The sequence below is a fragment of the Cyprinodon variegatus genome, unplaced genomic scaffold, assembly GCF_000732505.1.
Source record: "Cyprinodon variegatus isolate N-32 unplaced genomic scaffold, C_variegatus-1.0 Scaffold570, whole genome shotgun sequence".
In the NCBI taxonomy this organism is placed as follows: domain Eukaryota; kingdom Metazoa; phylum Chordata; class Actinopteri; order Cyprinodontiformes; family Cyprinodontidae; genus Cyprinodon; species Cyprinodon variegatus.
The window spans coordinates 220,517-237,228 of record NW_015151023.1 but is presented as its reverse complement, the minus strand read 5'-3'; the positions used below and the strand labels follow the sequence as shown (position 1 = coordinate 237,228).

At 37.3% G+C, this 16,712-nt stretch overlaps 1 protein-coding gene across 1 annotated transcript in view; it reads right to left on the bottom strand.

Annotated features, from left to right (window-relative positions):
- The window catches only part of fstl5 (follistatin-like 5), a 272,518-nt gene that overhangs the window by 86,421 nt on the left and 169,385 nt on the right, over positions 1–16,712 (bottom strand). Inside the window, exon 7 of the mRNA XM_015392029.1 lies at positions 8,454–8,620. Coding sequence (XP_015247515.1) covers positions 8,454–8,620 — 167 coding nt within the window. The remainder of the gene's footprint in view (positions 1–8,453; positions 8,621–16,712) is intronic.

Below are 16,712 nucleotides of genomic sequence, written 5' to 3'. Positions count from 1 at the left end.
TTGTGATCTTCTTCCATCTAGGGAAACACACAGGAGCCTCTCCACAGGCTGCTCTTAGTTTGGTGAATACATGTTAGAACAAAGGCTTTGACTTTTAAACTAACAAATATTTATTTTTGTTACAAACCTGTATAATTGAAGAAATTTAGACGCTGGTATGTTTACAGCATTGCTGCTAAAACTTCTAAAGGTCTTTTTTTAAATTGGTGTCTTCAAATTTGAATTAATTGAAAGTTATAGATTCATTCTACACAGAGTAATATTCTTAAAAATGTTTTTGTCACTTTCTTATGTTAATGAGATTTTCTCCCTTTCTTAAGAACTCTTCAGTAATTTTCGTATTCATAAGCCCATTTTATACAAGTTGGTGGAAAAGCAGTGTGAGCATGTAGGTCTGCTATTGTGATCCTTCATGGAACTGATCCAGGTAAGGGCATGATGGTCAGTCTATAGGTCAATTTCTCTCCCCAGCAGATAGTATCGGAGAATTTCCAGGGCCCATTTCACTGCCAGCCTGGCTTTTTCTATAACAGAGTATCTGGTCTACTGAGGAAGCAAATTCTGACTAATTTACAAGATAGGTTGGTTGCTCCATCCCCTCATCCCCCTAAGCCACAACAGTCCCAGTCCCACAGCAGATGCATCCACTCGACCCAGAAACTTTCTGTTGAAGTCAGGACTGCGCATGACTGGAGACGAACCAAACCTCCTTTTTGGTCCTTGGTCTAGGGCAAGTGAGGATGGCTTCTACCTTGTCCAACTGTGGTAGAACCTCCCCTTGTCCCAGCTGGTATCCAAGGTATCGAATCCTCTGCTTTGCCCACTCTCACATGGCATTATTTAATGCCAACCCTGCTTGCTGAATGGTTCTCAGGACTCTTCTTAGATGCTTGATGTGGCTATCCCAAGTGTAGCTGAAGATGACCCCATCATCCAGATAGGCAGCACTGAAGTCGTCATACCCCTGGAGGACCTGATCTATCAGCCTTTGAACAGTTGCTGGGGCTCCATGTAGCCCAAATGGCATGATGGTAAACTGATAGTCCTGTTGGAGTGCGAAAAGTCATGTATTGTCAACATGAGCGCTCCAAAGGTACTTACCTGTAACCTTTACAAAGATCTATAGTGATGATGTACATAGCTGATACAAATTCTCTCCTGCAAGTCATCAAGCCGATGCATGGGATATGCATCAAACTCTGAGATAGCATTCAGCTTTCGAAAGTCAATGCTTGGCCTCAGTGAGCCATCCTTCTTTGTGAAGAGGACAATTGGACTACATCACTCTGAGTCTAATAGTTAGATCACTCCAATCTCCAGCATGGTGTTAATTTTCTCCCTCAGCTTCCCCACCAGCTGCCTAGGTACCCGGTAAGGCCATTGTCTGATGGGTCTGTTGTCCTTCAACCAAATTACATGTTTGGTGACCAAAGTTCTGCCTGGATCCATCCTTAAGTGAGTCAGCACCTCCTGAAACACCTGCTGAAGTTGGAATGCTTGGTTGGCTGTGAGATGTGACTGATTGGGTGTTGCAGTCTCGGTGAAGGTTTCCCAGCTTAGAATTTCCTCTCCATTGACTACCAGACCTGCTCCTGCTGCCCGTTTCCAAGGTTCTTTCCATTCCTTCGATAGATTAACATGGTAAGTCTGGGTGTAAGACTTTGTATGTCACAGGATGCCCTTGCCATTTGGCTAACAGCTTACTGTTAGAGGTAAGAAGGACTGGCAGTACCTTCTGTCCAGATTGGAAGTCTTGCTGCCATGCTTGCTTATCATACCAGCTCTTTTGTGCCCTTTGTACCTTCTGTAGATTAATTTTGACATCTACTTTATATTTTGCCAGGCATTCTCTCCTCTCCAGAGTGAACTGCACCTCACCTTTTTCCCCTGTGTTGCTGGCAAGGCTTTCCCAGCTGTTGCAGAGGAGGTCCAAAGGTCCTTGGACATCCTAGACATACAGCAGTTGAAATGGATGTCGGACCAATGTCCATGTTTCATTTTAACATGTTCACTAGAGAAGAGGATACAGTTTTGCTCATAAAACGGCCTCTCTTCTCCTCTGCTCAGCAATCCATTCTCATCCCAGCTAACTTCACAGGAGACCTCCCACAGAGGTGTGCCTTGTGCAAAGATAAATCTAACAGGATGGATCGCATGGTATGCTATTTTACAGTTATATGTTTTGAGCTGTCGTTGAAACTTGGACATGCTTTATTTCAATAAGGGTTGGAACACTGATCTAACGTTAGCGTTTTCTCATTAGCTCATCATATTTTGATTGACAAATTATGACCAAAGTCATTTAATGGAATGTCTGCTCGCTGCGAGCGCTTTCAAAGAAGGTAAAGAATCATTTAACTAAAAGTTATTGTTTCCTAAATAAGCAAATAATTTAAACATTATTTGGTCAACTCATAAATACTCATCAGTAAACTTTTGTACTGATAACAGAGAGCTAATCATACACATATTAGGGATTAAATTAAAGCAGAAGTTCAATCTTATCCATTGTCTTTATATGTTTGCTTTGATTTGAAGGATAACTGAAAAAATTAAGGATACACCACATGACACTTCTACATTTAATTACAGCTAAATGCATGCATTAATATATTAGCAAAACATCATCTAAGCTATTATAGTTTTCTTTATAATATAGTGTTGAAAAGTTCAAAATAACAGTAAAATTGTTCCAAACTCAAGAACTAAAAAAGAGGGTCCCATAATGTTGTGTTAATCCATTCATTACTATCATTACCTTCCTGGAATAATGGAAGTCTCTTGACAGCAGATGCTTTCATCCCTCAGTTGACGTTTGAATTAAAAATACACATAGCAAGATGTGATATTCATCACTCGGGGAACAGACAAGTATGAGCAAAGAGCAGACAGAGACCACCCGTGATCAGGACACCGAACTCTGCTATGCTTCCTCAGGCAATAGCAAAAGATGAGACAAAAGCTAGATGGTTGGAACCTAAAAAAAACAGGAGGCAAACAATTCCTGGGTAAAAAAAAATAAAAAAAAATAGATAAACACATTAAAGCTTCTTTTGACATCATAAAGCTTGATTGTGCTTTGAAAATCCCTCTAAAGACACTCAGCACTTTAGGTTCTCAAATACTTTTACTCTTGAATTGTCTAAGAGTACATATTATTTTACATTAAATGACTAAATAAAGCATATGGCAGATAAGCTATGGGACTCATATACGCAGCATTAGCACCGCTTTTTATGGAGGACACACATCACTAACAAACAGAACCGATACGCTACTTTACAGGCAGCTTATGGTGCTAAGGATGACTGGCAACAGCTGGTTGCCTCTTACCCATTTTAAGGGTCATGAACATTTATATTAGTGGCTTTTCTGGGTTCCCTTTTTCTACTGCGACTTTTGACTTAATTATGCATTGCAGTTCTCATGCATGTCTTGGTCTTAGACAATGACGAGGGTAAACTGGGACTGAATCTGAGTTTACTTGCTTAATTTGATGTGGAGGAAAGTAAGGAAATGTCATTGACTCTGAACGTATAGATATTACCACATAAAAGTAGATCCGTCCTTAGGGCAGAAGCCCTTAGGTATCCCCTTTCATCTTCCCTCTTTGTCTCTGTCACTCCCACCATTTCCTAAACACAGCTGACAAGAACCCGATCTGACATAGAGGATTATTGTCATACAAGAGAAAGCCCAACAGACAGTAAGACAAAATATGCTAAAAATGTTATGTATTGCAGACAAACATCCTTCCTTCCTTATCCACTGGTGAGAAAACTGTTTTCTTATGTTTTATTTTGAAGAAATGTGTTGGCAGTCAAATTACAACTAAAGTCGAAAACATAAAATCAGAAACCAACATCAACTTCTTCTCAGTGTTTTGAAGATTGGAAATATTTTTATTTCCAATATGTTTTTCTCACTGCTTTTAAAAAAATTGGCGCTGCTTGGCATGTTTGCATTAACATAAGTGTTATTATTACATAATGTAAACACTCCAACCAGAGGATCCGGCTCTAAAGAAATAAAACTATTCTAAATAAAGGGGTAAATGTATGTGCTGCATGGTGGTGCACTTTGTTGCACTGTTGTCTTGCAGCAAAAAGGTCTTGGGTTTTGTTTCCTGGTACAGGGTCTTCCTGCATAGAGTTAGCATGTTCTCCTTGTGCATGCGTTCTCTCAGGGTACTCCGGCTTCCTCCCACAGTACAAAAACATGACTGTTAAATTAATTGGCTTCTCTAACCTGTCGATCCACAAAGATGGATGGATGGTACATTTGTACCAAAATTCCCCATCTTAACGACGTGCATACAAACATTTGTTGTGACTGTTTAGTATGGTAGCCGACAGGTGCAAATGCATGGTAAACGACCAAACGAGCTACGAAAGCATGTGTAATTGAAACTCCAAAACATGCAAGCATTTGATATTTGTGCTTGTAGGTTTTAGAGTTTGCATCACACATGTTTTTCCAACTCGTTTCGTCACTTACTGCACGTTTGCAGCTGTCGGCCACCATAGTTTGGGCCTGAATAGACTCTAAATGATAGGGGAAACTAAAATTGTTGAGTCTCAAGTAAATCTTTCAAAAATGCTTTATGCATGAAACACTCTATATGGTATAAAATCAGAATTGAAACTCCCCAAAGCTGGATTTTATGTCCTATGCTTACAGTATATCTGCACAGCTCTGCCAATGACAATCAGCTGAAGCACATTTCATATTTTAATTACAATAAAAGTCATAAATTGTAGAGTATTTGATTTAGTTCGGTCAGTACAAAAAAGAAGAAAAACCCTTTCACCGAAAAAGCCTCTCTTCAGCTGGTAGAAGACTCTGCTGCAAAAATAGTGAGTAAGCAAGAAGGAGCTTGTTTCACAAAAAATTTTATGTCCCTGCAATGCCTACCTATACATTTTAGAATAATTTTGCAGGTGTTTTAATGCTACTTTTACAGCCAATAACAGTTAAATCTGAAATATTTATCACTTCTATTTTACTCTATAAAGGCAAAGCACTCAGGTGTTCTGAAAGACATCTTGATGACATGTGAAAAAAACAATACAATCCCAGGTGAGGCCTAGTTTTTATAAACCTCTTTTGGAAAACTTTCCTGATTATCTGAGAACACCAGAGATATCTGATGTTTTTAGAGCAAGCTCAAGACTTGATTCTCTTGTTCAGGCTCTATCTGAGTACTAGAGAAAAGGACATGGGGCAACAGAGACTTAGGAAGTTGGGAATAAAATCAATCTGTTTCTGCATTTTATTTAATACAATATTTTTTAAAGTTATGTTTTTAAATGTCTTTTTTTCATGATTTAAAAACCTCTCTGACTAGTTGCTTTAGTCAAATAATTTTTTTATTTTTTAATACTATTTGTGTTAACTCTTTAACTCTTCTCAGATTGTTTAGTTCGTTTTTATTAATGCTTCATAGTATGTGTATCCACACAGCCAGAGTTATATTGATAGACATATTTCATCAGTCAGTCAAACCAGCATTCTCTCAGTTTTTTTTTTGTTTTGTTTGTTAGTTTATTTTTTGTTTGTTTTTTTTTAATTTGGTGCTTTTCTATACAATCTTTATCTCAGTTCTTTTGTCTGAGTGTTTCATATGCATTGCTTCCTGTTGTTATCATATTTACAGCACTTTGAAATTCCTATGTTTTAACTAAAACATGCAAAATTCATTAAAGGTCTTGCTGACATTTTCTCATCTATACAAACAAAAATGTATGTAAACAATTGGCCTTAACTACCTGATAACCCTCTGAGTAATGAAAAGTGCAGCATTTTTAAGTCCATTTAGGTATGGATCCTAGGACCCCTGAAGGATCTCCTGTAATGCAAGAATGAAGCCGAAGTAGAAGCATTTTAGTCCTGTTCAGTGACAGGTGGTGCCTCCGTGGATCCAACCTGTCTGTCTGGCATATCCTACATAATCTTGATTTAACTGAGCTCTGGGGGGGACAGAGGGCCACATCAAGTTAGATTCATTGTCATGTTTCCTCAGATCCTTATCAAACTATTTCTGGCCGTGTGGCAGAAAGTATTATCCCCCTGAAAGTGGCATAAGGGAATAATGTTTTTTTTTTTTTATGACAGGAGCTTTCTTCTAAATAACAAGGCTTATTTTTGCGGTACATGTCAAAGCATCCACATGACAGCTTGGATTATTTCCAAATATTTGTGTCCATGTTTCAAAAACAGGCAACGTGCACACGCTACACAGTGGCACAGTTTTTGGCAATGTTGCCTTGCAGTAAGAAGGTCCTGAGTTAAATTCCTTGCCTAGAGTCTTTTTGAATGGAGTTTACATGTTCTCATCATGTATACATGGTTCTCTCAAGGAAACCTGGCCTCCTCCTGCTGTCCAAAACAATGACTGTTACCGTAGCAGCCATTCAACATGGCCCTTACCAGTCAAAAGCCAGCAGAATGGCAGCAAAATCCCCTCCAACTTCCAGCCACTGGTCTGCTCTTGGGCTTGCATATTTTTTTACTCTGACTCCACCCTGTCACTAAATTAAAGGGTCTGATCAGGAGATAATGCCTTTCTTTAGATCTTAATGTCCACAAATCATTACAGAAAGAATATTTTAGATGTTTAAAAAGGAATTGTACGGGACTAGCCAAGGACCTATCAAGGAAAGTAGGGAAATTTTGATTGGCTACTACTGTAGGTGCTCTAGCATCCCTAAATCATCCTTAGAGGGTGTGTTAATGGTTGTACTGTATGTGTTACCCTGCAATGGATTAGGGACCTGCCTATGTTCTACCACACTTTTTCCAATAGTCTGCTGGATATAGACACTAGCCCTTTGTAATCCTGATGGGCAACAGAGGATGGATCAGTGGGAAAATGCACATGGAGAGTTAGGTGAGGTCAATTGTCTCTCTTTGATTGAGTTCTGACGCTCATGGTCTTAGGATAGTTGCTTCATTGCCAGATATGGGCCGGCCTGTGCCTCCTCATTGATTAATGTAGGTATTATACAACATTCAGTGATGGTGCAGGAATGTACCCCCAGCGGTAAAACGTTATGCTTGAAGGTATAGTGGAGGATGATCTTTTTCCGGGTGGATCATCAAAATAAGTGGTCCTCCTAAATGTCAATCATTCTGGTGATATGTGTACGTAAAGACATCCTACGTGCTTGTCCCCATTTTCATTTACCGGTGGTGAGTCTGACATAGTGGAAAAAGTGTAAATCTTCTTTTGGAGAGTAAGCTTGTATGAGCGATGCAAACCTTTACTTTTAAGGAGAGTGTGCACAAGTAGAAATGGGCTTGTGCATGCTCTCGCATGTGTTTAATAGGCGTTCCCTCTCAGGAGTGGGTACAAGGTTGTGCATGTGCATTTTTCTTTTTTTTAAATGGATAGGGCGGAAATCCTCCACTATACCTTTAACAGTTAAGTGATTTCACTCTTTCCACTATGCAGCTGGCTGAAAAAAGGGGCTATGACAAGGGCTGTGAGATAATAGGTTGTGGCAATTTTGTCATACAAAATAACAATGACAAAATTTGTTTAGTCATTGACAGGATTTTAAGATTTTCACAACTTCTTGTTCTTTTTTAATATCACACTGGAAAAGACCCCAACATGCACATTTTTTAAAAACATATCTGTAATACCTTGAAATTGTACTTTTCAATTAAGGTTAAATTATCAGTCATGTTTAAGCTTATGCTTTACTGAAACCGTTTAGTTGTTTCTCTGACTGTGACTTACTACATGTGCTCTCTTTATCCTCTGATATGGGACCTGGCTCGGAGCTCATCTGAATGGCTGTTTGTTTCATGGACGAGGCCACCTGTGGAGCTGGTTGAAAGTTGCCTTTTGGGGTTTCTTAAGATTTCTTCCTCTTTCAAAGTTTTTCCTTCCCACTGTCACTACAAGCATGCTTAGTGTGAGGGATTGCTTCGAGTCAAAGAGTCAATCAAATTATTTTGCTTTGATAGAAAACTTTGAATCAACATGATTGTATGATCTGGATCGAATTGTAAAGCGAATTGGGATTACATGTTTTGTGAATTGGTGCTATATAAATAAACTGAATTTAATTGAATCAAACACATCTATTTAAATTTATACTTTCTGTCACTATGGCGTTTTGCTATCAGATTCCAAAGCAACGCAGGAAACTGTTTAATTTAATTTGTGTGTGTCCTCAGGCTAAATCTGAAGAGTTTAGGTCAAGCACTCCCTCGTGGTAAAAGGTTACACACTATTGCTTTAATGTTTTTGCTAAAATTTCAGCATCCAAAACAATTCTAAATAAAAGTATAATGATAACTCGCTGCTTTGAGTGTAAAATCCCTCAGACTGTCTACAAAAGGCTGCACATAACTTTCTAAAAAAATTACAGCTACTTGGTGTAAATAGTCTGCCTTATTATACATACATTAAATCAGAGCAAATAATGATTAGAGCAGCTTACACTGAGGTCCTCCAGGTTCAGGGAGTTCAGATACTTATTGTTCCTCTTCCATAAAATAGGAGGCCTCCTCTCTCCTGTGATGGCGCAGGTCAACACAGCGCTCTGGCCAACGGTAACCGTTGTGACGCTCACTTTCTGCTCATCTGGGAGGTTGAGAAGGTACACATCTGTTATGTAGAAAAAAAGGAAACATTTAGTAAATAACTTGTTCAATTAATTAGCATTTTTATTATTTAACAATAAAAAAAGTATGAATTTCTTTTAAATGGAAATAACTTTGATATATATCAATTTTTCAGGATGAAGACTGGACCTATAAAACAAAAGAAATCATAAAAATCTTATTTCAATCGTATTTTGCACAACTTTTGATATTTTCAAAGTGCTGGACAATATGTATGATAGTAGCTGTAGTATATGTAATATTTGATATCTTGGCTAGTGTAATAACTCAAAAAGCTGCACAGATTTTCTGCTGACTGTTAAAAACACATACTCATTATGTGTTTGTAACTTGAGGCTTGTTTATTTTCAGCATGCTACACTATCCTGTGAGATTAACACCATCCAGACTTTGTGTTGATGTAAACCAGATTTTTAATTAATTAAACAGAATAAGATGAAAACCTGTACATGAGCACAACCTTCCAAAGAAAAAAAAAATACTACATTCATCCTCTTATTATTTCTGATTAAAAAAGCCACATTGGTCAGAGGGCAGAACTGCGTCTAGTGCTTTTAAAGTGACCGGAAGCATGATGTACATTCAATCATTCTTAGGTATTATTTAATGCAGTCTTTGAGAAGATGATTTTTAATCTTTCTCTTGAGTAATGAACAATGGAGCAAAAGGAAACAGAGACTCAATTTGTTCTGCTCCTTAGGGCATGAAATACAAAATCTAATGAAAGAGAAGGTCCAACAGGCAGTGCTCACTTGCCACAGCCTGGAGAAAACGATGCAAGCACCTTTAATTAAAGAGAGTGCTATCGCTCGTAGACCGATGACTTTTTTTAACTTTTCTATACCTGCTATATTTGTGTTTGTTTCCAACTTAAATCGACATATTAAAGAAACTATAGTCAACTTATTGCATTAGAACAAAGAAAGAAAACTTCTCCTTTTTTTGATCTTTCTGCAATCCAAATACATGCAGCACCATTACTGTTCTGCTCCAAAGTGACAACAATTCTGAGCCAACCTCTCTGTAACAGCTGACAAAAATTGTCCATGATGAGCACCAAGATGTTGCCGTACATTGGCAAGTGGTTACATCAGACTGTAGCAAATATTGGTGTCATTGCACGCTTTACAGAATTTATAGGATAATTCGGGATCAAACATTTATAAATAAAATAAAAAGATAATTAAAAAATAATTGAGAAATAATTTTATTTGTGCTAAGCCACTATATTTATCGTTCACAAGAAATAACTTAGAGATATAGAAAAATACTAATTAAAGGTTAAAAAAGTAATAATTTAGAAAATAATAAAGTTTAAGACAACAAAAGATTAATTTGCTGACATATATATGATTTTATCTATATAGAAAAAAATTGTTTACATTGCCCAGATCCTTAACCCCAATAAAGTAATTGAAGGTAAGTATACTTTTTTATTGTTATTAAAAACTTGTTTCACAGATGACAATAGTAAATCGTTTATTTTATATATATAAAAATAATATATACAGTGTACAGCTTTATCATCTTAATTATTGCTTTGGATCAATTAACAATTTATACTATGCAACATGTAAAGAACCTAAACATACCTTTAGCACAAACTCTAAAATGGGCCAAAAGTTTCAGAATAAAAAAAAAAAAATTGGTCAAATATAAATTTATGCCACTTGCAAAGATATATAGGCGATAGATAAAATTTCTACGTAAATTGTGAAAGTGTGTAACTCTTATTTTTAGTACATTTACAGATTTACTTCTTTTTAGATCACAGTCCATAGTAGCAGGAACCTAAAGTTTCAGTTTTTTTTGTTTGTTTTTTTTTATCTTACTTATAATAATGTTTACCGATCAGCCTCAAAGTTACGGGTTTATTATCACAGCATGACATCAATACCGGTACATTATATTGTGTTTCCCATCGTTGACGTCATGTGGCCGTCAAAATACTGGCCGATTGGTGTGTGGAAATTGTATACATTTATTTTTTACCCGGAAAGCGTGGGCAAATGCTGAAGAACAAGCGAAACATGAACTTGTATGATTGCAGAAACTTACACTAAGATTTTTATTTTCTCTTTTACATTAATTAGCAAATATGTTTGCAAATATTCAACAACCTAAATTTTAAGAATATGTTAAGTCTGGTTTTAAGTAACACAACATATATTTTTCTTAAACCAGTGTATTTTCTGAAAAAGAGAATAACAAAATTAACAAATATGCATTTCAGTTCTCCAGCATTTGTTCAATAAAATTTGTTCAATTTCATGCCTTTAGATTTTGATGACACCTAAGATCTCAGTGGTGTTTTGGTAACACATAGGTTGCACATAGTCTGATATCAAAAAGAATTTTCAAGTAGTAACTAAATAAACTCGAGCTAGATCTTTAGGAACCATTTTGTATTGCATTCTGCAGCGAATTGTGCGAGACACAAAGATATGTGCCTGGGATGGAAAGAATTTCAGAAGACACAAAACCATCCTGAGCTGAAAAAAAAGATGATCTTGGCAATGATAGAAGATATTTCACATGAAAGATTAGCTGCAGCCAGTTTAGAATGAAAGAAAGTGGATCTTACATCAGTCCCACATTAATAATCTGTAATTGTCCTCCTAACACTGTTAACTGAACACATTCACAGCCTGTGTTGCCATTTGGAGGTCTTTGATGTGCTGACGTTGTAGTGGGTGGATATGCTGACAAAAATCTCCTTCAATAATGTCCTCCTAACCATTCAATTACAGCCGCCTTGTATCTTAATGCTTTTGGAAAACGCTGCAAGCAACAAACTCGATTTGCTGCTGATCCCTGAGGGGATAGAAATGTGTGGAGGTATAGTGAGAATTTAAAGAAGAAAGTAGGCAGACTGTCAGCCAGGCAAGCTTTAGCAGGCAGACAGAGGAAGTAGTTGGTGGTGGGGGTGCAGGTTGGGGTGGGGTATGGGAGTATCCGACCTGAATTAGAAACTCTTCAGGGAGATGGGAGTCAGAGCTGCTAGAGCTGACTCGGTCCAGCACCACCTCTGTGAGAGATTTATCAGTGGAAGAAGTGGTACAGCCTTCTCTTTTTTTGGACTGATTTGAGGCCTGAGGGACACAGCCCTCTGGGAGGGATCAACCTCCTCCATCCAACCTGTAATTAGTGATTAACGGGAGAGTGCAGACTTTTGATTTACTCTGCACTTCTCCCAGGATCGGATGTTGGTCAGTGACATGGTGAGAGGTAAATCACCAATTGTTCTAGAGGCAACAAGCTTGTCAGAGAAAAACAGCCTGGGACCAGAGGATAGTGCAAAGGGCTGGCAGCATGAAGACAAATTACAACAAGGTTGCTTAACCAACCCTCTCACTCCATCCCCTATCATGCTCTGTTGCTCTCTCTCTCTCTCTCTCTCTCTCTCTCTCAAATGCTGCTCACTCACCGTCTCTCTTCATCAACTTTCTGTCCTAACACACTTCTCTTCGTCTCCATGAGATGTTACAGTACTACACTTATACAGATGTCATTTCAGTCAGTTTGAGGGGTTAAAATAACATATTACATTAAATTCATTTTGCTTAATTCATTTGCCATATATTTTCAACACATACCTTCTCAAGGCACTTTACACAGTAAGTTCAATAAATTATACAGGCAGATTTTTTTATAGGTCTTAAGGAAACATGGCTGATTGATTGAGTGTCATGAATTATTGGTAGAGGGAATGCTGCAATGACAGTGACACAATGCAAGCAGCTGTCCACTGCAGCCATATACTCATCTAGGAAGAGTGAATTCTTGCAGAATTCACTCTTCCTAGATGAGTATATAGCATTCCCTCTACCAATAATGCATGACACATCAACTGCACTAAATAAAGCCGTTTTTCCTATCCATCTGAAATTAAATCAGACTAAGATTTTTCTATTTAAAGGCATTTGATGTTTATTCATCTAAATGATAACTTATTCAAGTTTTGTTTTTACTTAGCTCAAATTTAAAATTGAACATTTAGTAGAGTTGGCTTTTCAACACTATGGCCGGACAGATTCCTATGCCAGTTTTTACGCAATTTTATCTCTTTCCACAGCATTTCTTCAGAACTATAATCAGAGATCTTTGAAAGCCTTTTCAAGAGCCTGGACTGTGTTGTCTTTAAGCCTATTTGGAAATAATTTGGTAGTGTGATTTGGACCTCTTTGTCAGTCCAAGCTTCAATTTCTTAGTTGATGCATTTACATTCTGCTTTAACAATCTAACATAATGATCTTTCCCCATAATGCAGTCTATTATCTGAAGTGCAGCAATCCTTCCACCATCAAAACACCCACACAGCAGGCCTCCACGTCAGTCCATCACAGGACAATGTCCACTCAAATCTTTTATTATAGCCAAAAACTTCACCTTTTGCTTGAGACCACAGAACATGAATTTCATTGGATGTAATTGTTCTTGCAAAAGAAAATTGCACTTTCATGCATCTAGACATTGTGATTGGGATGATCAAGGCAACAAGCTGCTTTCTCTCTTCCTGATGTCTAGTCTGATTCATCCCTGTTTTTTTCTATTGTGTTACACAAGGGAGAGCTGTTTGACTGGTTGTCTTAAAATAAATCCCCAGGGGTGCCTGGAGTTAATCCCACTGTTGATTACTAACCTACCCAACATTTCAGAAAGGGAGACATCATACAGCATTTCCCAAATTGTTAACTTGCAAGTTTTGGAATGTTATTATCACAATATCATAAAGTCACTATTGCAACTGCATTGAATCTGAAAATAGTGTGTATTATTATCAAAGAACTACTCCTCTCTAAATCAACCTGTATGAAGAGATGTCTTATAGAGCTGTCTATTACTATGTTCACACCAAACATGCTTGGGGCAACCAAAAAGCGCCTGCTGCTTCCTTTTTGAAACTTGTACATGTGAAGGTTCGACGTGCAAGAGAATCCTTGATGCTCCTAAAGCACGTCTAGTAAAGTGTGTTCAAATGCGTCTGATGCTTCTGTTGCTCCAGTGTTCAATGGCAGAGCGGATTTGCTATATTTGCTGTGATAAGCTGGTAAAAATGAGTTTCTATACATTTTTAAGCGGGAAAGTACACCTTAAAACATCTCCTGTGCAGTCAGATTGGTGCCGCTCAGATCCCCACATACTGGTTGTACGTTACCACTGGGTGTGCCTAGCAGCAGCTGGGGGATTTCCAGCTGCTGCTAGTAGATATTAGCTAAGTAGATATTAGCGTTTTTCAGGTATGTGGTACAAATTGCAGGCACTAGAATAATAAAAGCAAACATATTTTGCCAGCAGGTTTCAACATTTTAAGTTAATTTACGCGTTAATAAACAGCTTCAGTGGAGAGATCATAGCACTCAGCATCAGCAGCTCTATCTCCCTGCCAGCTCCCAGATCAGCTTCTCTGATTCATTGATGTCATGCGTTGAGCAGCAAAAATCAAATTTTTCCAACTCCAGCAGCTGCTGCTTGTGAAGCGCGTCACGAGACTCAGATGCTCAGAAGCTTATAAGGCACTGCTTCGGCTACTCAGATGCATCAAGATGAGCTGCTCCTGCTACTCTATCCATGCTGCAGGACCCTTTGATGCTCCTTGATGCACATCAACCAATGACTTTGCTTGTAAACCAGCTGCTTCTGCCGGTTCAGTTGTGTGTGGTTTGAACTTAGCATAAGTGTTCCAGGTATTATTTTGAAATTGGAAATAAACTCATTTCCAATAATGGATAGTAAAAATTTATAATGACTTTCCTTATAACAACAAAGTATACAAAATGGCAAATGCATAAAATTGTTGTAAAACAAACTCTGCATTAATTTTAGATTAGTTTTGTGTCAGTCTAATGACTTAAAAGCTATTAGAATAAAACAAACTCTGAGAAAAATAAAATAGAAAAGAATATTCATAATTCACTAAAATGTGACAAAAAGGTGTGTGCATTGGCTTTATAGTCTGAAATAATAATTTGGTGTTACTTTTGTGTCAGTTTACATCACTAGACATTAAAGTTAATAATTTTTCTTTTAAAGAGTGTGTGGATTGGCCAAGCGTGTTTGAATTCAGTATCTCCATTTCGGGATCAAGGTTCAAACCCCTTTAGCCCTTATTCTGGTACCAGGTGGGAATGTTCTTTTCTAAGGTTCATCAATACTCTAAGTTTCCTTAATTAAGCATCAGTATATTGTGTAAGAGCCGATATATTGATTTCTACATATAAACACAAAGAGTTGAAATCGGAAACTAAAAAAGAGCTTAAAGAAGAGGTCTGAAAAAGCTGGCATAACAAAACCCTTAAATGCATGAAATATCTTAAATAAAAATCATCTAAATGTGATTTGAATGTTAGCATGTGTACAGACTGGATGGATAAATGTAACAAGCTCCATCTGTAATATCATCCTGTTTAGTGGGTTTGGTGTGATCTGGGTTGTGGAGGGTCGATGGTTGGTTTTTATTTTCTGTCCTGTTTGTTGCTTTGGTTTTTGTTTTGGTAATTGTTGTAATTTCTGCTTTTTTTGTGATTCTGCTTTTAATGTTACTGCATTTGGTTGCTTGTAGTATATTTTAACTGTGGGTGCCTGTCCAAAAGCATTGTGCATCTGGGGATTGCCTTTTACAAAATTGACCTTAATATCAACAAAAATGAATGAGGATTTAAACTGTCAAGTTATGTTAATAAATAAACTTGCTCTCAAATGCTCACCAGCTAACCTTGAAAATCAAAAAGTTATCTCAGAAATTCAAAAAATATAAATTTTGTTACAATCTACCCAGAATTCATTCAACCAGGTGCATAGTAAGACCAAGATAATCCCTCACTATTAGTGCTCGTCACTAAGCATCTGCCAACTTATCATACCATGTCACAACAGTGGTGATGGGGCCCTGTCAACACGCTGCTTTAGATGGTGGAAGGAGTCTGGCTTCCTAAAGGTAAAAACAGCAATTTATTGTACATCCTGTAATGTCTCCCTCTTTTTTTTTTCATTAAATCTAAATTATTTTGAGCTGTGGCATAAGTGACACAGCTTTAGTGTCTTAGAAATTATCAATAATTTTGATGTTTTGTATGCATTTCAATGTCTGTGTTTTAAAGTTTGTCTGCACTGGCTGTTTAGTAAACATGCTGCAATTGGGATCAAAGCGAGCACGCTGTTGTGTTTGCCAAACTGTGAAAGAAGGTAAATGCCTAAGTATGTCTTTAAATAAATTTTTGTTACTTTGCTTAAGTTAACCTAAGCTTTAGGAATTTTTGCAAAGGTAATGTCTATCGTTGGCTCTATGTTTTTTTTTTTTTTTTTTTTCAAAAATCTGTAACTGTATTTATAATATTTGTGAAAGTTTATATGCTGTAACTTCTGGTGAGGGAAAAAAAATCCTGCTTTTCAATGCCCCATCCTCATTTTCTCTGAAACAATAGCAGCTGCTCTGAGACTTACACTTCCGATGGAATCTCCCAAGTGTCATCTTTCTTTTAAAACCGAGATTAAATAGAATTTTAATGTCTTTTTTAACTAAAACTTTAATAGTTTAATTGATACATTTGCTTGAGGGACTTTATCTTTGCTTTTTTTGAATAGGAAATATAAACCTACTAACTCACCCTGACTCTACTTTCTGAAACATATGCATGCCTCATTATAAATGCTGTTTTACCAACATGTAAAAACAGCATGTTTTACTACTGTAGAGAACTTAATTGTATGGGTACAAAATTGACCTAATATTTTCCCAAGCATTATTATTGACCTTTGCTCAGGTTCAGGTAAACAGCATAGCATTAATCATTTACTGTATTTCCTCTGCTTTCCCTCACTCATCCAAAACGCCTACAGCCACATGAATGTATATGAATGGACTGTGCTTCCTGCTGCCCTCTGGGAAGAGGCTTCGAAGCATCCAACACAGGTCCAGCAGATTCCAGAACAGCTTCTTCCCCAGTTCCATTAGATTGCAGAATGTTGTGTAAATTGGGGTTAAAAAAACTGTAATCATCTACCACTCTTCTTTACATTTGATCACCATGTTTACATTTTATCACTGCTGCACTTTAGAAATGGAAATGTCTTGA